The 23,294-nt window shown below is 34.7% G+C and overlaps 1 protein-coding gene across 2 annotated transcripts in view; it reads right to left on the minus strand.

Moving 5' to 3' along the window:
* The window catches only part of PPP3CA (protein phosphatase 3 catalytic subunit alpha), a 294,575-nt gene that overhangs the window by 39,068 nt on the left and 232,213 nt on the right, over nucleotides 1-23,294 (minus strand). For both annotated transcript variants that reach the window (XM_063107899.1, XM_063107898.1), the window contains exons 6-8: nucleotides 20,441-20,580; nucleotides 11,967-12,044; nucleotides 9,393-9,487 (exon numbers count right to left, since the gene is read on the minus strand). In XM_063107899.1, the coding sequence (XP_062963969.1) occupies nucleotides 9,393-9,487; nucleotides 11,967-12,044; nucleotides 20,441-20,580 (313 nt within the window). The remainder of the gene's footprint in view (nucleotides 1-9,392; nucleotides 9,488-11,966; nucleotides 12,045-20,440; nucleotides 20,581-23,294) is intronic.

Consider the following 23,294-nt stretch of genomic DNA (forward strand, 5'->3'; position numbering starts at 1 on the left):
ATATCTTCTATACCTCGTACATGCATTCTCATGGTTCGTACAACACTTTCTTTAACTTTGTTACGAGTTCCCTACATAAAATTTGAATGATATTATCTTGCCTACACAAAGGAAAAAGATGGTACTAGATATTTCAGTGAAACAATATGAGCCAATCTTATGACTGTGTGTGTGTGTGTGTGTGTGTGTGTGTGTGTGTGTGTGTGTGTGTGTGTACATGAGGGTATATGAATTTCTTAATATAGCATTAGAAAATTCTGAACCAGATTATTATTCAAATAAAGAATTTGGGGTAAAGTAAGTGGAAGGAAGATCACAGAAAGGATGAAGAAGGTATAGATCCCTTTTATTCTTTTGTAATGTTATGTTACACATCTGGCATATGGTTGTTGCTCATTTATATTAGTTGAAGAAAACACCTAAGGAAAGGAAATAGAAAAAAGAAGGAGAAAGACAGTGAGGAAAGAAAGAAGGCAGTTAGGCAAAGCAACAGCAAGAAAAGGAAATTTTCAGAAACAGAAAACATATAACTCATCAGGTTACTAAAAATATAACTGACCACATATGAAAAGAAGTCTGAAGGGACCATGAAGCAATTTAGGAAAAATGCAATGTGTTACCTCAGAAGTTGAACTCTTTGTTTTAAAATTTTAAGAGTGTGTAAAATAGATAAGAGTGAAAACAGTACTGGCTCTGTCACATAGTAACTGTGTAAACTTGGGTAAATATTTCTTTTTACTTGAACACCTGCCCTCTCAATTTTCAAAGCATTAAGATCAAATAAAATAATACATATGATTAATATACATGATAATATCATATATAACTTTATGAAATATTTGGTATCTGAGAAATGTAAAGGGTTATAACTCAAGGAGGGCATGGCTATTTTTAATAGTTTTACTATTTTATCATTTCCACATCTACATAGTGGAATCCAGAGAACTCAGGGCTAAAAACTGATCCTTGGAAGCTCAAGTCCAGCCAAACAATGTGAATCATTTCTAACACTACAATTTCACAAAGTAAATTTGAATTTCTTCCATTAAATATTTTTTGTTAAGTTAACAAGAATCACTAGCAGTTAGGAGTTCCTTACCAGTTTTGGCTGGTAATTCCTTCAAGTTCTAATCCATATTATTATAAGGCTAAAATGAAGCTTAAGCAAGCCTAGACTAAAAACTCAGAGAGAGATTTAGCTGAATCTTTAAGTTATCGGAAGGGATGGCAAAGACGTAATAAACATGGTGCCAATGCCTTGCTCTCATTCAATCCAGTTGATACTTAGCTACAAAATAAGGGTAACATTACTCTGATGGGAGATACAGTGAAACTGGTGTCACCTACATGCAATCATAGAACACCATTTCACCTTCAAGCTGGTACTTAGTATCAAGCCTTGAGCTGTAGCTTACAGTGGTTCTAGATTGTTACCACCAAAATATCCTTGGCACTGAATTAATATTAAGTTCATACACTTGACATCAACATTGTTTTCCATGAAAATAATGTCACGGCAGACTTTTTGACATCGTTAGGATAAAGCCCAAGAATCTCTTGAAGGTCTAGAATTTCTAGATAATGAATAGCAAGGGATAACCCATTGATACAAATTTTTAACATTATGTATTTTGTTACTGTTTTTCCCCTGTTAAATGCTTTACAGAGAATTAGATTTCTAGAAAAGTAGGTTTCAGTCCAGCCTGAGAATCATTTAACCTTCAGAAGTAACAGAAAAAGGAATCCAATACCTCACAATGCATTCCCCAACTGCCCCTGTTTAGCTGGTTTAAGAGCACTTGACAGCGAATCTGTATGGAGGATTCAGCACTGAGGTGCTGCCTGCGTCCCCTAGTAAGGTCTCCCATAACTTTGCAATCTACAATCCTGGAGTTCTACAGGCAAGGCTTTGTGAAAAGCAAGGGTTACCTCACACACTGCATTATCACTTTGCTGATGTTCCACAATTAAACTAACTCAATGTATAGTTATGTAGTGGTGATTTTTAAGAAATCAAGAAAGTCATTTGTTAGAGCAAAGATATATAGATTATACGTAGATTCGTGTACATTAATTCAATTAAAATGTATTGTGAGCGTAATTCTTAAATATTAAATCTTAATGGGTTATTTTCTGTTTCACCTATCCTCCTATTAATTAAGTGTTTAAATGTGAGCAAGTGACTGCTGGACTAAAACTAACCTACTTAGAAAGTGGCCTCCAGCAATGACACTTTCACATTGGAGCTGACTAAACAAAAACAAAAGTGTTAAGTGCTTTAGGGATATATTTTAAAAGAAGAAATGAATTATTTATTTTAGAAAAACATTCTAACTTCATTCTTTTAATAATGCATATATTTGGATGTTCAAAACTCATGTAATTTTAAAGTGATAACACACGAGTCTTCATTTCAAAAGCTTTTCTTTTCTTATTGAAGAATAGTTAGAGTAACCTAAACATAATGGAGCCCTGAGTTGAATAGCAGATCAGCACAAACACTGCCCTGAAACCTTTCACATAACAAAGCCCACACAGAAGAGCACAGACAAAGGTTAATACATTGGCTATGGAGTCGGTCAGCTGAGTTTCAGTCTCAGTGCTATCTATGATCACCTTGTGCGAGCCCTCAAGAAAGTATGCAACTCCTCTGTGCCCTAGTTTTTCATCAGTAAAATCAAGATGAGAAGGTAATTCACAGGGTTGTTGAAAGATTACATGTATTTATATATAGAAACTCTTTGAGCAATGTCTGGCATATGGTGAGTACTAAAAAATGTTACTTATTATTATTATAATTACATATGCTGTTTGGAGGAATAAAGTAAACAGAATATGTATAGTATGCTATCACAATTGAAGGAAAATATTTATATTTGCTAAACATAGTACCAACCTAAGTAAGACTTTAAAGAAAATATATCAAGCTACATCACTCAAGGTGACAATAATGACAATGGTAGAATAAATTATAATCACAGTTGGATTAATAACACACGAAGCATCCTGGATATAAAAAGCAATGAAAGAGGATATTCTGCTGAAACCTCTCTGCAGTGAATTTTATCCATTCATCTCAGAGGGATGAATTCGTTTTCTCTGAAAACCAGTCAAAACTTCCAAACTTCACGTCCTCTTCAGACTTAAATGTCTACATAAATTTCTTTTCTACCACCTCAGTTAATACCAAGATTTTTGTTTATAGTTTCTGCTTTCTTCCTTCATTAATTCTTATATTCCATACCATTTCTTGAGAGACTCCTCAGCTTAACAATCAGAGAAATTATCTTTCTAGTGGGTATAAATGCTGTCATACTCACAGGGCTAAAGAATTCAAATGTTTCTTAAATAAAGGAATGAATTCTTTTGTGTGTCTGTGTGGGAGAATGTATTACTTATTGTTTTGCTTTAGTCATAATACAAAAACAAAAGAAAAAAATTGGCATATAATTTGTTAGAAAATATCAAATAACAAAATAACTACCATGAATTTACGTTTAAATTTTCTATACTGTAATAAGTTATTTGGGGCAAACAGTTGCTTAAGACCAATTAGAACAATCTTTAGTTTTGTGATGATAACAGGAAAAAAGTAAGGATTGGGAAAATTGTTGACACGGTGCAAAGTCTCTAAATTAATTTTATCCAAAGTGTAAAGCAGCTGGTGATTACCTTTATACCTGTGGTTGTAAGGACACAGAAGTGCTTTAAAAATGTTTATGCCAATGCTAAAGATTATGTCCATGCTTAAGACAGGCCTCAGACCCTAAAGAAATGAACCTTTGCTATAAAACATTGTACAACTTTGTAGGGAAGTGAGCTTTTTGAAATGCTGTAGAGAAAGAGACAGAGATGTTACTCAGGGATGCCTGGGTACGGATTCTGCTCTCCTTGCAGAGACTCTGCAGCCCCCTCTTCTACCCAGAATAAGGGTCTGATCCAGCTGGTTCTGAATTTGGCTCCTGAACCAGGGAAGTAGCAGATATCTATAAGTTCATCAAAGATATTTCCAAATGGTAAAACAAACTCTTAGTGGAAAAAATTGTGGTACAGTATAGAATGAGCTTCTCAGGGGTGGCCACACACATCAGGTAGACAGTGCCACCGATGGCTCCTGCTAGAAGTCAAGGGGATCAAGGCAAGCTGGCTTTGGAATATGCTGCATCTGCACCTGTACATAAGGTGGAATAAGACTATCATGACTGTCAGGAAGATTCTTTTCTTACATTAGTTCATTTTATTAGCAATTCAACCCTCTCTTATGATGGTATCTTCTCACCAAGCCATACATTCTCTTTTTACTTATAAATGGTATCTTTCTGAAGACCATGACTACTTTTTGATTGGAAAATATTTGAGAATGCTGAAAATGTCAAGTTTGGTAAGACTAAAATGCTTTTTATCAGCAATTCTATCAAGTTGTCCAACACATCATAATACATTTTTTCACTATCAAAAAGGGTAGATTTTGAATCTCAGAATTTAAGGAAATAATGATTTTCTTGTCCTTCTAAATACAATTTTCTACCTCTCTCTTTCTTGACTACTTTAATATTGAATTGATTTTTTTCTTGGTTTTCATTTTAATCTCTGGTCTTGATTGCTAATTTAATTAAGTTGCCATTTAGATTTTCTTCTCAAATCCAAAATACGTTTCATTTGATAAATTTCCTTAATAGTACTTTAAGTAGTTTTTCCTGGAGCTGAGTTATATACCCCTGGCCTGTAAGCTTATATTTCTCTACACACATTTCATATATCCATCCACTCATTCACTCACCTACCCATTCAACAACTCATCTGAACTACAGAAAACTGGTAGGTACCATACGGAAACCTTCTGTAAATTATTTCAGATTCTTCTGAAGCACAGTTGTATCTCTAGAGAGAAAAAGGATTTAACTGTTTACATCAATGTGTAAAAAACATTTCTTCAGAGGCTCATTACAGTTTTTAGCCTAACTGAATTGTTTAAAGCAGTGTTCACACTGCCACTGTACTTCTCAATCCTGATAGAGTTTACTCTCCCTAAGATTGTTTAAATGTCACTTCCTCAGTTAAGCTTTTCTTGTCCCCACAGACTAATTTCCACTCTCATATCATACCACTCTTTTCTTTGTAGCACTTTCCAAATACAGTTAAAAAATAACTGGTTGAATTGTTTATTTAATGTCCATCATACTTTAAAGCATGCTAGGGCAAAGACCATGTCTATCTGTCTTGTTTAATTTATATCCCCAACACCTAGCATGGTGCTTGTTATACAGTAAGTTCTCAATAAAGGTTTGTTGCATTGGTAAGTAGATGAAGTTGAAGATGCTTTTATATGTAGGTGGCAAATTATTTTTAAAAAAATTAAAGCTACACCCATGTCATTACTGCATTTTTCTTCTGTTGGTATATTTGGGTAATCAGGAAATAGACTTTCCTTCAGGCTACAGATTCATAGGAAAAAAACAATTCAAATGTGCGAAGTGCTCTGCAAATGTTTAACTCTAGTTTGGAAAGGGTATCACCCCTGGTTATAGCAGTAATTTAAAGTGAAATAAAGATCTGTGGGTCAATATTGATAGGGTACTTTTGGGCGCTGTCTTGCTATTAATTCCCAGAAAAAAAAAAAAATGCTTCCATCAATGCATGTATTGACTGGCAACCAGACACAAGGCATGCAACTTGGCTTTACAATGTGTATCAAAAAGCCTCATGTTTTGAATGAATTATAATTTGATTGGGAAGTAACAAGAATGTATGGAAAAGCTAGCTAGAAAAAAAGTAAATGATAAGGAAAGAAAACATGATTGGCATTGCAGACATGCATAGAAGGACCAGCAATAGAAGGCTTCATGGAAACACAGACTGGAGTGGGTCTTAGACATTCACATGGGCAGAAGAGCAAGGCAAGTACTTTAGATGGAAAGAAGTATGTGGGCAAAGATGTGGAGAAACAAAAGCTAAAAGTTGCTCAGGGCAATGAGTAGAACAATTTGGCTAAAGTAAAGTGTTCATACAGAGAGACGCAGAGGGATAGGTCATAATGGTAAATTGAGTCACATAGCAAATTATAAATAAGTAGCTGAGGAAGAGGGGTATTTTCCTGCCAGCTTCTGTGAAGCCCTGCCCTAACATGTGTCATAATAATGACAACATAAAATATTAAATGATAATATAATATTGCATATAGCATTTCGTTTCAAAGCAATTTCATGTATTATTCACAAATGAACATTTTTTCCCTCATATATGAATGTCCCTGCATGTCCAATAAATTTAAATGAGCTAGTTGTTTAATGGCAGACCTGTGATTCAACGTCTCCATCTTTCTCTCTGGCATCTCACAGGAGTTGTCAGAGTGAGGAAAAAGAAGCAGGGAGACGGGTGAGAAGACCACCGTGTTAGTGCAGACTGGAAAGGATAAGAACTGAGTGAATTAATGTGGGCCACACTTTCGGATAGAACACTTAATCCTCATAACTTACTGAATGTTGCTCATTAATTACAGTTAAGTGTGAACTACTAATCACAACTACTGCACACTGAAATATGAATCTGATCACAACTATTATTGGCTTTAAGATGGCAGAATAAACCTACTTTTTCTCATTCTTTCATTTTGCCTGAGAGTATTACTGCTGCCTTAATCCAAGGGCGCTTTAAAAATCAAATCATAACTGTAAATATTAGGTTATAATTCTAGAGTCCTTTATGGTCATCTGATTCTAAGAATCAAATGGTTAATTCAGATTCTTCACTGTTTTTCCATTGATTGTGTTTTGAAGGTACTTGCAACACAATTTTAATGCACTGCTTTTTAAAATTCTAGTTAACACTGATTTTATTCAAATACAGTAATCCTCACTTTAGCAATGAATAATTGACTCCCATTCTCACATACCGTACACACTGTTAGCATAATAGCCTTAAAGAGCTTCAGAAATTTTACACAAAAGTCTTTTGAAATTATGCTCAAACTGAAGAATACATCTTTCTTCTCCCTATCAGTTTATCTTCTCTCAGGAGAACTTTTTCCTTTATGAAAAGGTTCCAAAATGAAACACTTCTATCTTTTCCTGAGAGATTGTGATCTACCCCAAAGGCAAGAGGACACAGTGAAAGAACTACACAGTCTCAAAGATTGCTGATGTCTATTTTTTTTTAAGTTCCTATCCTGTTCAATCAAAACCATACAAATGAAACAACACATACCTTATGGGAGAAATAGCTATGGGTGTCAAGCAAAATTGCATTACCTCGCATTATGATGAATGGAAAGAGTCTAAAAAGTCTATTTTTATGAAGTAAGATCTCAATTTTCTTCATTTTTTACTGTTTTGGGTTTTTCTTAACTATTAGAAGACTAGTAAGTATTGTACTAAGCAATTAGTCTTTGGCAAGAAAATGACTTTTTCAGGCATTCCCTTCTTTCGGTTTATTCATTTATTAATTATTGAAACAATTGATTATACATATTTGGGGGTCATGGAGTTGAATATCAATACTTGTGTACACTACGTGATGATCAAATCAGGATAATTAGTACACTCATCTTTACAAAACATTAATGATTCTTTGTGACCCTAAACCAATTGCCATCTTTAGATTTAATAGAAAAAATCTGAGATACCACAGAATAATAAAAACCTGTGTTCATATCTGATAGATTTTTGGTAAATTATAGGATCATGATGGGATTTGCAATATGACCTACTGAGTTCTCACATTCCTTGGAGGTACCTCAGGCATCCCCTCTGGTGCAGGATTGAGAACCCTCACTCAAAGGGATTAGCTTTTATTTTTTTTATACAGAATGTGCTTCTTAGAAAAAAATCATTGGCTGTGACTTTATTATTTTCTTCTTTCTAATCAAACATTAACCACTTTTCAATGTCCAGATCATGTTTTATCTTAAACAAGGTCTTTTCTGACCATTCTAGAAAATTACCCCTTGTCAAATGTACTTACAGTTTGGCTCTCTATTGTGTTTTATATTCTTATTAAATCACCCAAATGTCTTACTTTGTCAACTGGCTTACAAACATATGGCATGCAGAGAACATGTTTTATTTTCCTTTGCATTCTTCTTGCTACAGACTACTAAGGGAAGCACCTCTTTTCTAGGAACCATCTCCTGCCTCCCACCACCCATGGTTGGGATAGAAACTGCACCTTGTCTACAGAAGAGGTCCCATCATGGTCAAAATGGCAGTGCAAAAAATTGTGTGGCTATAGTAAACTCTGTCCAGCAGATGTCACTCTCTGATATATGGGGGAGAGGAGACAGAAAGTCACATCTGTAGGACAGAATGGGTGTTTCTGAGGAGAAGCAAGAATCTTGCTAAGATGCAACACCAGGCCTGGAGGGGAAGACACGCATCAATCCGCACTTATGCATAAGAATGTCCCCTAATTCCAAGAGTTTTCAGACTGGCTCAGAAACTAGGCTGCCTTTTTTTCTCTGCCTCCTGGGCTATATTTGATCTCACATTTATTATTTGAGTACTTTTTCCCCTTTTGTCTCCATTCTCTTAATCTCGGAAAACTATACTCAGACATGCCTCCTATATAATATCCAGACCAATGGCAACCAGAGATAGTTTTTTTTTCATATTAACATTGACATCATTTCTAAATAATGTGATTACCTTTATGAAAGAAGGTAATAATATGCCCCTTGCTCTTCTTCTTTTCCTATAGTTAGTAAATAATGCCCTCTTGTTTCTTTGTTTCTTTCAGGCACACACGTATGGAGTTACAGAAAGAAAGCACAGGATACTGAACCAGAAGTGTGGGTTTGATCCCAGTTCATTACTTCCTAATTGAGGGATCTTGAGCAAGGCAATTAGCCACAGGGACTCACTCTGCTTATTAAAAAGGAGGGAAATTGCTAATAATATTTGCCTTGAAGCTTAAATTTTTTTTAAAAAAATGAACATGTACTTGCCTAGCACAGGAGCTGACTCATGGTAGGTGCTCAATAAATGCAACCTGAATTTCAATTTCAAGCTGTAGCTTCTTTTTTCTTATTTTTCTTGATCCTTTACATACACAATCACACTATTCTTATTTAAATCCATATCCTTTTTAAGGAGCATGATTTCAGATTACTTCCAATCTTTATTTCTTTTAAAGTCTATATCTACCAAAGCAGCAGCTGTCAATCCTGCTATGCATTAGAATGTAATGGAAAACATTCAAAATATAACAGTGCCTGGGCCCTAGTTCTGACCAACTGAATCTGTATATCTGAGGATAATCACAAAATTTGCATCAAACAATAACTGAAAAAGTAAAGGGAAAAAGAATGGTTAAAAATGCGTAAGACCAAGCCAAAATAAAGAGGCTTAAGAATTATTGCACATATTGCACAAGACTACCAGGGGGATTTAAAAACTTACCTTTGTTATTGTATACATCTAAGTAATTTGGTGCTGAAAAAATTGTAATTAGAGATGGGAAGCCTGTCGTTTGGCTTTTCCTGTACATGCGATACCTAAAAACAACAAACACAAGTTAAAACAAGGCTGATATGGAAAAAAGATGATATTAAATTATAGATTTAGAAGTAGAAAATTAAATGAGTTAAATTCTATCATTCAAAAAGGATCCAATTACACAACACTAAATAAAATTTTCTCTCTGAAGTCTATTATACACAGACATCGATCTAATTCAGGGGTGACGATGAAAATATACAATCATATGTACAATTCCCAAATAGGTATTTTCTAAATTGGCAAACATCTAGGGAAGGTAGAATTCAGTGGAAAAATCATAATTCATTTCCGTATGTTCAACAGAGAGGAAAAAGGCTAATTATTGCACAGAGATATCTTCAACCTATCACATTTTTCAGAAGGTTGCCAATACTTTTGACAGAAAAAAAACAAAATAAACAAAGCAATATATAAAGACTTACCACTAACAATCAGGCCAATTATTCTATGAACCAGTAATATGTTATAAAGATTATATACACAAGCATTTGGCCTAGAATAAGTGATTTTCTTTTCAAAGAATGCCTCTTTAAATCTATGAATTCTACAAATTGAGACTGTTTCTATTTTAGAATTTTATTTATTACCAATCTCTGTTGGTATCTGCAGGTCAAAGATTATTGTCTCAGAAGGGTATATTTAATCAATCAGTAATGAAACAGAACATTCACAAGAACTTTGGAAATGAACCAACAATTCAGTTACTATTCTTCTACTAAGAAAAAAATAATTTATAATACAACATTTTAGTTCTCAGGTAATCAAAAAGTACAGGAGACTCTGGCTCTTTTTCATCAGGGTGCAAATGTTATCTCATGACTTCTATGGAACAGATTTTAGGAATATCAGTTTAGAAACACCCCTTTAACACAAAATTTTATCATTTCTTTGGTGTTGTCAGTTACTTCTGGTAGACTAACCATGCCTAACACAGGGGGCTTCTAAAGGTAGCTCGAATAGTACCTTTAGGTAGATAAATGCCAATTTAAAATGTATAACTTTAAAAATATTTTGATTCCTCTCTTTTTGGAACTACTTAGACATTCTACTTTTCCGAGAAGAAAACAACCCCTTATCAACATTTTGAAGTGTTCTAGAAGTATTTGTTCTGTTTGTGGGACTGAGCTTTGTTGGGGAAGATAATGAGTTTAAAAGATAGAAACACTCTTAATCCTAGTACCTTGGCTTTATAAACTGAGGCTGGATATGCCTACTTGATAAGAAATAAAAACAAAGACACTGGATGACATAATCTCAATTTTCCCAATGAATCAAACAAGCGCTCCTTTTAAGCAAAAAATACTTAATATTGATATTTAATACTTAATACTTGATATTAACTGATGCACTCAACACATTTTCAAGTAAGCCAATGACTTCAAGTATGTAGTATGATTAAGATAAATCTGTCCCAAATGGGCAGTCTGCCTAGTGGAACAGTCAGCCAAAATAGTGTGAGAACACCACAGCCTTGAAAAGTGAGAAAACTCATTTGAAGATCTGAGTATATCAGCAAGTTACTTCAAATATCAGCTAAACACACTGACTACATAATATCAGATCAGTTCAAACCTGTTGATTGATTGCTTAAAAAAAGCTAATTTTGAAAGGAACATACTATCTGCCTTGATTCAGGGGATCACAGACGTGCCTCTTTCAGAATGCAGGCATCTATATTGCCAATTTCAGCATACAGGTTATAAAAAGAAGTGCTCCCACTTTTCAAAACACACATAATATGAAGTGATGAGCTTAATCACTTAAAGGCAAATAATGTCTGTCAGTGGAGGCTACTGAAAAGGGTATCAGACCTCAAATCCTAAAATTAATTATGCCAATGTCTCCTTACTGCAGATTTAATGCACCATTAAAGTGAGTGCCTGACATTTCTTAAGTTTCCTAACTAGTTTTTAAACATATTTTAAAAATTTATCAGACAACACAAAATCAATTTTAAGTAATCATTTGGTAGTTAAAACAGGGGATTTTCCCCTTTGTTAAATGTCCTTGTTTTTTTGTTTTTGTTTTTTTCCTTTAAAACTTTGCAGGGACCAGCAATGGTATTCTTTAAAACAACAGTAAAATGTACAATATCTGTTAAATATTTATGTGTAATTCTCATTCACATTGCCAACCAAGACTGAAAAGTAGCTGGTAATTTACTCACTAATGGGATAGTGGTAAATACAGGATTTGAGAGAAATAAGAGGTGCCCTTACGGTGCTGAATAAAACAAGGTGCAAGTCGACTCCTTCAAGCTGGAGATGGAAGAACTTTAAAGGGGACCTTACAACACATCTGCAGCCACTCACTCCCCAGGACTCTGTAATACCTGTGTCATCCGAAGACAAATTTAAGATCTAATTCCTTCTGGAAATGAGCCTGGCAAAAGGGAACCTGCACAGCCTGAGCAAAATGAGGAATTTCTGAAAAAGGGGCTATGCAAGGTTTTCATAAATCCTCAAAACTGCTCACCCTGCATCCTGGGCTTCATGGGCTCGGAGTATAGATAACAAGTTATTGTGCTGTAAGAATTCACATACAGCCGGGTAACTGCCAGAGACAAAAAGAAAGAGAAGCATCTGTTATGAAATCATCAAGAGTAGCACATTTATCTCTAACATCCAGACATGTGATTTGATCAAATATAATTGAACATACATCATTCATGAAACAAGCCTCTTGGCTCTAAGGACAGGTTTTCTCTCGTGGCAGAAAAAGCACCTACAGCTGTACATTTTTACATAATCAGGAAGGGGTGGAAGTGTGTGAATTAAAAAAAACAAAAAAACAAAAAAAAACCCAAAAAACCACAGGCGATTATATAACGACACTAGAAAAGTGTCCACTTTCAGATAAAATCAATTTCTACAAGTCTACATTTAAACACAAAGTGAATAGACACATAAATGTTACATGAGAATGGAATTTAAAATATAAACCTCAATTTTCTCAAATACGGCACCATTTGTATCTTTGTGTACAGGCATGAGTTCACAACAGAGATAGATAGGAGGTAGAAGAGAGTAAGTATACTGGACATCAATTTATCTAATATTACGGGTATATTAATTCAAAATCTGATTATATCATTCAAAATCTAAAAAAAAAAATTAAGGTTCTAAAATTTATACTTTAAATACAATCAACAGAACTTTATATTAAGACTTATTCATCTTGACTTTATAAAAATATTCAATATACAATCATTATGTTTGCCTTTTAAGAAACTCTCAAACTCCAAGAACTTCATTATAAATGAAATTCAAAGTTAAACTTGCAAAATACTTTACAGTCACTATGTCTCTGCTCTAAAAATTTTTAACAAGATAAGTGTATGTTATAAACATAAAGAAATTTTGACAATTCAAATCAAGGGACAGCAAACCAATACTCATAAACAAATGTAAATCTTAACTAGAACCTAAACTATATACACAGCAGGAATCATTAATCAATTACAAAAACAGCATGTCAGGGAATTACTTTAGTAGTACATGTCACTAAAATAATTTACTATAAAAGACGATGAACATAGTTTCTGTGCTACACATTTTGTAAGAATTCCCTGATTAACAGGGAAAAAAAAAAAAATACCAAAATGGCATATAGTTATAGAGATACTGATTTTAGTTCTTTGGCAAAAAGGGATCTGAAACCGAAAATGGTCTTTGTGCATCTGCACATATTTGTGTATGCGTGCGCGCGCACGCGCACGCGTGTGTGTTTTGGAAGAGAGAGAGAAAAACATGTACTTTCAAAGGCTTCTGTTCTTAAAGAGCAGTGTGTGTCAGGAAACGAAACCATTACTTCGGAGATGCTGGTTGGTCTTTTAAAAATAGTAAACTTACTTGATACATATCTGGCTATAAAATGCAGCAAGGGGTGGCACAATGTAGGTTCTCAATAAATGTTCCTTCCCTATCACTTGGAGCCCTTTACTTACATTTCTTGTGCCTCTGCAATGCCTCTTTATAGGACAGTTCATTGTCTTATCACTGTCACACAAAGGTTGCTTGTGTAGTTTTGCCACTTTTTTGCCCTTGGGCAAATGGCTTGGTTGCTCTTTTTTCCCCCACTTCATTTGGAACAGCTTCCACCAGTCTTATGAAGTCATATTTTAAAATATTTTCTTCATGCTAAGTTTGATACCCTTCTTTGTTTAAGCTAAGTTTTTCCCCACAGAAATATATACCTGATTTTAATGGAAATCTAAAAGTTATTTAAATAATCAAATAGCAATTTACTAGGATAATAGCATTAAGTGAAGAGTACTAGCATTATTCACTTGGAGGGAACTCATTTTGAAGAAAAACTTTAGAAATTTAAAAACACACATAATTGAATGCTCAAGCTTTCAAAGAATCACTAATATTTCCCTACGTAAATTTAGAAAATACTTGAGTATCACCTAGATTCCCATTACTGGTGAACTACCTGCCCAGGATACATTAAAGCTTTTAAAAGTATTAGGAGGAAAACTCTATGTACACTTTTATGCCCTTTAATGGAAATGATCATAAACCATAAAATGTTCAAGCTGAAAAGCATTCTATAAATACGCGCGCGCGCACACACACACACACACACACACACACACCGAGACAGAGAGAGACAGAGACAGACAGACAGACAGACAGACAGACTGACAGAGACAGACAGAGAGAGACAGAGAGAATGGCAGGACAAGCAGAGTTCTGAACACCCCAACACCATGGAGAGAGTTGGAAAATCATTTATTCCCCAATAATTTATCACAAACCCAGTGATGACTTGTTCCATTTGTAAGAAGACAGTATTAGCCACAGGGAGGGGTGGTTATTAAAAGAGCAAGACATAGTTTCTGTCCCGAGGGTAATTCTCATCTAGGTAGGAACACAGAACATTATAAAAACTATTTTTGAAAAGCTACTGAAGAATAAAACACATTAAAGATAAAATAGTACAGGTTTTATAGAGACATTATAAAACAAGCAAGAAAGCATTTGGGTCTGAGAACAATCAGGGAAATCTTTTTGAAAAATATGTATGCTCTACTGTATCTTAAAGGAAATGATGTATGTGAATTAGTAGATAGAAAAGGGGTTGGAATTCCAGCCAGAGAGGGAGAGGGATAGATAGGAAGCAGGTTGAGCATGAGCAAAGGTAAAGAAGGTAGAAAAGTCAAAAACTTAGAAATGGTAGAAACACTGGCTTGGCACTAGAGCAAATAGCATTATTATATATATATTTCTATTTATTCTCTTATTTTTGTTTTTACAGAATATTAAACTATATTTTAGACCTTGAATTAAATATGCCAGATTTAAGACTCTTTAAGCATGATTTAGCCAGTAGGCTTTATCAAAATGTTTTTGTTTTTATGTTTTTATACCTTTACAGATAACTTTCCCTGTGCATTTTCTTCCTCCTAGAAAGGCCTAGTTTTCTGCCAAGTCTTAGTTACACTATCATCCACAAGTCCTTCCCTTCAAGCCTACCTCACCCCAAGGTGTACAAAATTGCTACATTCACTGTGTTCCTACATCATATGCATCTAATATGTCACTTACCATCTTCTAGTATAAATTAGTTTCACACATCTGCTCTCCAGCAATAGTGGATGCTTAAGAGAGGAACACTTTTTTCATCTTCATAACCTAAATGCTTAGCAGCAGTTACCAGCTTATAGGAGCTCAGGCTCAATTGCTGAAGTAGCCTCAACAGGGGCAGGCAAGCAGGTGAGAGATGCAAAGGGTTCCTTTCCCTCCTTGGTGCTGCAGCAAAGCAGAGGCTGGCAGACTGCAGTCCTTTACCAAGGTACAGGGAGGGGCCTCCATCTCCTTGGTGTCCTTACACTTTTCCAGCCCCAGGTGTAGGGAGGACTCTGACCCAACTGTTCAACTCCTCTTCTGCTTCTCAGGGGGCCTGGCAATGGGTACTTAGCCCTGGGATGCCTGGGGCTGCCTGGCTGCTGTCAGGCCTGTTTTTTCCTAGGACTTGCTGTGTTTCTTCTTTGCCCCAGGGTTCTCCAGCTAATTTGATTTTACCCTCCAGGGATCAAGTCCTGAAGGGCTCCAACTCCTCCTGCCAGAACTTCTCTAGAGCTAAAGTCCTCTCTTGCACCTGGCTGCTGGCTGCCTCGGAAGCAGCAAGCAATTTTCATTTAAAGCAAACCTTTTCTTAAAGTAACACATCTATGCAGAAAACGGCACAAATCAAAAGATTACAACTTGATGACTTTTCACAAAGTGAACACCCTTATAACTAGCATTCAAGTCAAGACATAGAACATGACACGAACCCCGGAAACTCCTCATATCTCCTTTATGCCCACCTCTTCACTAAGGATAACCACCACCCTGGCTTTTAACATTATAGATTAACTTTCTCTGATGTTGAACTCTTATTTCAATTAATCCTTACAGTATGTACTGTTTACTATTTAGCTTATTTTGCTTATCATTGTATTTGTGACATCCACTCATGTCATGTGTAATTTTGGCTAGCTCATTCTCAATAGCTGTATTTAGTTGTATAGATATACCAGAATTTATTATTCATTCTACTAAATGGGTATTTGGGTTGTTTCCATTTCTTAGGTATTATGACTACCACTACTATGAACAATATTCTACATGTCTTTTGGTGCATGTATAGGCACATTTTACTGGATATAAAAAGAGGAGTAGAATAGCTTAGTTATATGAATGATCAGCTTTAGTAGATAATGAAGCAAATAAATGTCATCTGGGAGTAGATGATTCGGGTGGCCATATCTACAAAAGTCACAAAGTGTTATCTCCCCTCATATTTTCATGAACTCTACTCTCCCTGACTACAGGAGCATCCCCCAATGACTCTGATTAGATACATTCTGCTCATCCTTTAAAACTCAGGTCTGATGACACCTCCACTACGAGTAGTTCCTTGAAACACAATCCATCCCCTTTTTGGGTCAAGACCCCTAACTCAGTGTGTGTGTATGTGTGCACACATGTGCGTGTTTGTGTAATAGCCTGAACATTCATCATAGCAGTATTCACTTTGCATTTTACTTGTCTGTTTTCTGCTTATTGATCTTTGCTACTAGACTGTCATTCCCTCGAAGGCAGGGACTCTGAGTATCTATAAAGCTTAGGGGAGGGTATATACAGTAGGTGCTTAGCTAATGTTTGCTAAATAATTGAACAAGTGAGTAAATTTTCGAAAAGGATACCCATGAGTGGAAAAGTATGAGTTGGAGAGGGGAGGGAGGGAGGATACTTATGAAATTGGGGCAGGGAGCTAAGGTGTGATATTTTTTTTTTTTTGGTCTGTTCAGATTCTCTTTTTATTTTTTTAATGAAACATAGTTGATTGCACATATCTATGGGGTACAGAGTTGAATATCAATAACTGTGCAAGATGTGATGATCAAATCAGGATAATTAGCATATTCAGCATTATACAATGTAATCTTTTTTGTGGCTCTTTATCAATTCCTCTCTTAGGTGTGATTTCAACAGACTAAAAATGAAGGTCTTGAAATCAGAGTGGGAGAGAGAGAAGGCAGGATGGCTTAGATGCTGGTGATATTATAAAGAATGGGTCAATAAGACATGATGACTAATTGGTGGTGATTTCAATTTAGGAAGAAAGAGAAAGGATACTTGCTAGTCTGCATGACTGGGAAAATGAACTGTTAACAAATACAGAAACACCGGGAGAAATCCCCAGTTGGGATTAAGCAAGTGGGGAAGTAAATAATAAATAAGCCTCTTCAGTCAAGGTGAATTTAGATTAAGGTAACAATGGAACACCTAGATAAAAAGTTTCAGCAGGCAATGAGACATAGAAGATTCCAGCTCAGGGAAAATAAGAAGACAAAGTGCTAGACATAGGTTTAGTAATCAGACCAGAGTTTATAGTTCACATGGAAGCTAGCAGAGTGGGTGAGGTCCTAGGAGAAAGTGCGAACAACAACAACAAAAAAATGCCAAAAGCAGGAGGAAGACAAAGAAAGAGGTAGCTGAAGAGGCAGGGATCTACCTGATATATTAAAGGAGAATCAAGACATGTAAAAAAAGGAGAAACCAGAGGATTTCAAGATGGAAAGGGTTGATAAGAGTATCAACTGATGCAGAAAAGTTGGGCAGCACGTGAAAAGAAAAAGCCTGCTGATTTGTGATTAAGAGACCAGTAGTGATTTGACTGAGCTGCAATCTGCAGCTTCAAGGACACTTTAAAAATAACTGTCAATATGCCCTTCAAATCTCAAAACTTAGAGGAACCTTAGAATGTCTAATTTAACTCAGTCATTTTGAAGCAAGGTAAACCCAAGGAAAGCGTACATGATTCATCCAAGGCAGAGATACAAACTGACAACATAAGCACCCAAATTGGCTCACAGTTTTCTTTGGTCTACATGAAAATGAAAACTTTACCTCCAATTTGTCATGATCTTTACTAATCTCTACAATCTAACACTTGGCCTGCTCCAAATATCTCAATTATGTGCCCGAATAATATAAGCACTTACTATACAAACTCTGGTCTAAGATTATAAAGATAAGGGTAGCACTGGCACAAAAATAGAGTTCTTATGGATTCTTTCGTTTGTCACACTGCTTTTCTAGTAAAAATCATGAACAGCATTAATAAATTCCTACTGAAGCATTTTCTGTATAGCTTCATTTTATTTAAATCATGGCCCAGAAAACATTTTAGATAGTAGATAGCATGGCATATCAAATTAAGTATGCAAACTATATATAAACATGTAAAGTAAAACTCGGAGTTGTGGATCAAAACAACCGCTAATAACTCAAACTGGTAATTGCCACTACATTTCTCTACCAATTTCGTGGCTCATCTGTGCCCATCTAGATCAACTTTATGAACTACAACCTCAGATGGTGCCTTAACACTTTCAAGATGGCACTAAAGACAAAAGAATCAAAAAGCTATAGGAAAATGAGAGAGACAAGTTTCTCTTCCTTAAATAAAACATAATCCAAACTGCTTTTCCATTAGCCAGTCTATCGGCTATGGATTGAGATATTCAGCCACACACACAATCCATATTACTATCTATTAAGAGCCTCTAATAAGATGAGTTAAATAATTATTTTGTTGAGAACAAAAGTGTGAAAACATACTTAATCCTCTAATTAATACCTCTATTATTAAAGTTGATGGACTTTATTGTTGACCTAAACACATTTGTGTCTATGGTCACAAAACAAAAACACCATAACTTTATGTAAATTCAGTATGGGACTTTGCTTGGAATATGATATACTTGAATAGCTGACTCAGAAAACTTACAGAATGCTATGCTATGAATTTATATAATATGACTCCGTCAAAATCAATATTTTAAATTTTTTTTGATATTATGTTATCAAAGCACAACTCAGTGGTATCAAACAAGTAATTTAAACATTTATGTATAATAAGGGATTTAACACAAGCTCTGGAAAATTGAACACTTGGCTTTGATATACTTTAACAATACTTAACTTTTCACTGAAAGTTTAAATATCCTTAATAAAAGATTACTCCTGAATTAACTAATCAGTGAAAAGAAACCTTAGGCCTTTCAGAAATTTTATACCAAGCTTCTTCATTTCAGCCAAAATAGTCTCATTAGACCTGGTCCTCAAATTTCCAAACATAGAAGTAAATTGTAAACTTTCTGATAAATAAGCTTAACACAAACCTCTCTGTTAATATTTATAAGAAAAACTATTCTTTGAATGATACTTCACAGTGTACAAGATTTTCTGTTCACAAACTTTAATTTCTCAATCACATCAACAAATGAGTAAAAGGAACCTTTTCTTCCCCATAAGGGAAACTTAATATATGGAACAAAATGTTGTACTGCTGAACAGACATCTGATCAGTGTTCTACAAAAGAATGATATTCGCTTACTCTAGAGACAGAGGATATGTGGCTGGATGTGTTTTACAGAATCCTTACAGCCTTGCCATTAGCTTAGCTGCTGGGGCTGCAATTGAGCATTAACTTCAGGGAACATCAGTTTGGTTTTTAAGTTTCAAAAAAGAAAAAAGAATATGTATTCTAGAATTGAAAATTCTCAACTTTTTCAAAACCTCTTTCCCTCTTTCCCTCTGGCAACTTTCATTATAAGCTGTACGTCTAATGATGAGGGACCCTGGTGAAACTGAGGACAAGCAGATGTGGAAGAACAAAATCAAAGGGATATGTCAGGAAGACTGAGGACATGCAGAAACCAGTTGTGCTGTAGATTCCTTTCTGAGGTGCTCTGAAATGTTATGGGATGGGAAAATCCCCAGAGATTTGCAAATGTAAGCATTTCTATTATAAATAGAAATAAATGTAAAAATATTTTCAACTCACCTTGTCAAGATACTAAAAATAAACTTACTATGGTACCCATCTACTGTGTAGCTGCTCATTTTAATTTATCCAGGAAGCCTAATAAACTTTAAAATACATAAGAATGCTTGAATATAATTTAATTAACCAGTGTAAAGTTGTTTTTCTGATTTAAGTTATGAAAACTGGTAAAAATTTTTAAATATGATTACATAATTGAAAGAAAAATCAAGATTGGCATTGGATTTTTTTCTACAGCTCTTAAAATAGAACAAATTTGCTACTAAATCCTACTATCTTCTTCAGCAGTCTCTCCACCTTCATATCACATGTTGTTTTCTGCTTTTTCTAATCTTCACAGAAATTGTATCTATTAATATATGTGTATGTATGTGTGTATATATGTATTTCACATTTATTTATTCACTTTTTCATTTATTTATATTTTCATTTTGCAAGTCCTAAAAACCCATCTGAGCCAGACTTTCAAAATGAACCTTTCATGCATACTTGTTTATTAAAGAAGTTATACGAACATCATAAATAAATCAAACACATGGACCAACAAATCCCAGCGTTTATGAAGCGAGGATATTCTAGCCGGCGAGCTCACCGTCCTCACCTGTAGAAGTACGAACACCCCCTGACTGTGTTGTGAGTGAAATGTTCCTGAGTCTTCTCATTTCCAAAATCCTCCAGGGGGTCTGACCACAGGATATCACACATAGGTCCATAAGCAGGTGGTTCTTTGAATCGGTCTAACTAAGAAAAATAGAAGACAGAGAGCAAAATACTAATCTTTGAAAACTTGGAGTTTATGCAACAGAAGAAACCAGCACTGTGCAGTTCCATCCCCCTCTCGCCAGCCACAGTCCAGGTGAGCTGCCCTCTACCTCTCTCCTGCCATCTGTTCTTCCTCCTTCCTCCTCAGCCTTCTACCCTCCACCTCCATCTCCAATTTTCCTTTCCTCTCCCTCCTGAGGAGCTCACTTGTCCTTCTCTCTCCATACTTATTTCATCTACTCAAGTGTTTTAGTCATTCCCTGTTAATGTGACTCTGCCACTGTTTCACTTGTGGAGAAGGAGCTTTTATTTTATCTTTGGGCAAATTCCTTTTACTGCCTCCACTAAACTGTGATTTAGAAGTCTGGATGGGGAACTACTTATGGTTTTTATATTTAACAATGTGACACTGAGAACTTGCTATATGACATTTTGGATATTCGCTCATGAGGGGCTATCTAGGTTTCTGATTAAAGTACAAACCCACAGTAGCTGATCTTATTGGGTACAAATAAGAGTAATGATGAGCAGTAAAATAGCCTTAAATTTAGCTGGTCATTCTTTGGCTCACAGGTCTAAGTTTTATAGTTTTACTGAAGCCTTCATATGAAATCCATTTTCCAGCTATAAATGTTTAGCAAAGTCATATTTCAATTTTAAAAGGTGTGTTTTGAGCATATATGAGCAATATAATAACTGGAAATAACATTTTGCCAATAATTTTAAAACACTATCACTTTTCTTTAGTTTATCTTGATTCAACTGCAATTAAAGGATGTTTGGTGAGTTAGCAGATACCATAGTGTCTCTAGGAAAAAAAGGATAACATAGCTATTAAAACCTATTAAGAATTGATATTCTTCATATTCAATATTTTAATATTTTGAAAAATCCAATAGAGACATGTGGATATATTAGGCTGACAACCAATCAAATTTTCTAGTTTTTTCCCTGGGACATATATTTTGCTGATGACTGCCTCCTCAGCAAAACAGCCAGAGAGCCCTACACTTTCTACTTATTCTCTGTAGTATAGAACTTTCTGCATCAGTTTTGTTCAAATAGCAAAAATGCTATTTCACATGTAATTCCCCCTTTTAGGAGGATACTTGTTGAGTTTCTCATCTTCCATCTAAGCCTATGAAATTTGATCAAGGCAAGAGAATAAAACATAAAGCATGTTGTTGGAGCCCAATGTTTGCTAACAAAACAACTACACTTATTTATACTTTGACCTATTCCATTTTCCATACCCACTGCAGTAGGTGGTTATCAGGTTACTAATATGCTATATGGACACATGAATAGATAAAATATTTTTATTTTTTTCTCCATTGAACACAATTGAAAAATAATATTTACTAATTTAATAAGTTAAGTCAAGTGATAGAACTAACTTGTAAATGTGGTTCAACATACAGATTTTTGACATTTAACAATGGAGTTTCCAAAATCAGAGGAAATGGAAAACACAATTCAATGGCAATCATGTAAACAAGTGACACCAAGGGATTCTTCGTATGAATGCCCCCAAAATGATAAGCACGAACTAGAATCTGAATTATGTCTATGATTATTCTTAAGTAAACTTATAATTAAGCAGTAAATTCTGTATTTTTTGAGATTAGTACAGCACTGTTTTGAAGCCAAAGTTTACCTATAATACATTAGGTTTAAATATATAAATAAATACTAAATAGTATGTGTCTTTAGAATAAAACTTAGCAATATTCTGATTTTTATTGTTCAAATACAGTAATTTAGAACAATGTGACCAACTCATTCTTGCTAAGTTATTGGAAAGAGTAATAATAAAAAATTAGAATTATTTCCACCCTTCCTTTCCTCTTTGAGATAAGCACCAGCACATTTTCTTAGTTAATAAAAATAGAGGAAAGAAGGTTCTAAAATAAACAGTTCTCAACTATTCATAACTGTCACAGAAAAATTTTAGTTTAGATTTCCTAGATAGAAAGCTTGATGGTCAACACAATCTTCCAAGTCACATATAATGTTATAAATGTCAATGTGAACAAATTATCATACTTTAAAGTAATATTACTTTAACGTAAGAAATCATTCAGATTGCTTTCTATGTGTGGGAATTTGTGCACCAAGAAAAATAAGTTGGGTTTTTTGATTGCTCTTTTTTTTTTCTTACATTGTTATAATTATCATAGTTATAAACACAAATAAAAGATTGTCTCTTTTACTACATAAAACTATCCCATATTGTTACATTTTCTCAAGAAAAAGACCAAATCCACTTCCATATTCAATCTAACTCATCTTTTTGCTGGCTGAAACAACAGTAATAGCCAATGTTAAATTAAGTAGATAAATGCCTCTTAAAAAGTCAATTTTTTGTTTGTTTTCCACCTAGCCACTCAATACAATCAAGAGAATATCATCATTGCCTTTGTTAGACTGTTACTTAAAAGTTTGAAGTTGAAACCAAAAAAAATGTTTTTTAAAACATAAAATGGACACATTTTAAAGGCCAAGTTGTGATATTTTCCCAAGGGCAAAGCAACATTTCTAACACAATATATCATGAATATACAATGTGTTGTTTGAAAAAAGCCAAAAGGAAATGAAAAGGCACATATTTTTTAGAGATCAAATATTTTATATTTCCAATGACACATCACATGGTAAGATGAACCCTAAGGTATTAGAGATGAAAACTCTTC

The sequence above is a fragment of the Cynocephalus volans genome, chromosome 9, assembly GCF_027409185.1.
Source record: "Cynocephalus volans isolate mCynVol1 chromosome 9, mCynVol1.pri, whole genome shotgun sequence".
Classification (NCBI taxonomy): Eukaryota; Metazoa; Chordata; class Mammalia; order Dermoptera; family Cynocephalidae; genus Cynocephalus; species Cynocephalus volans.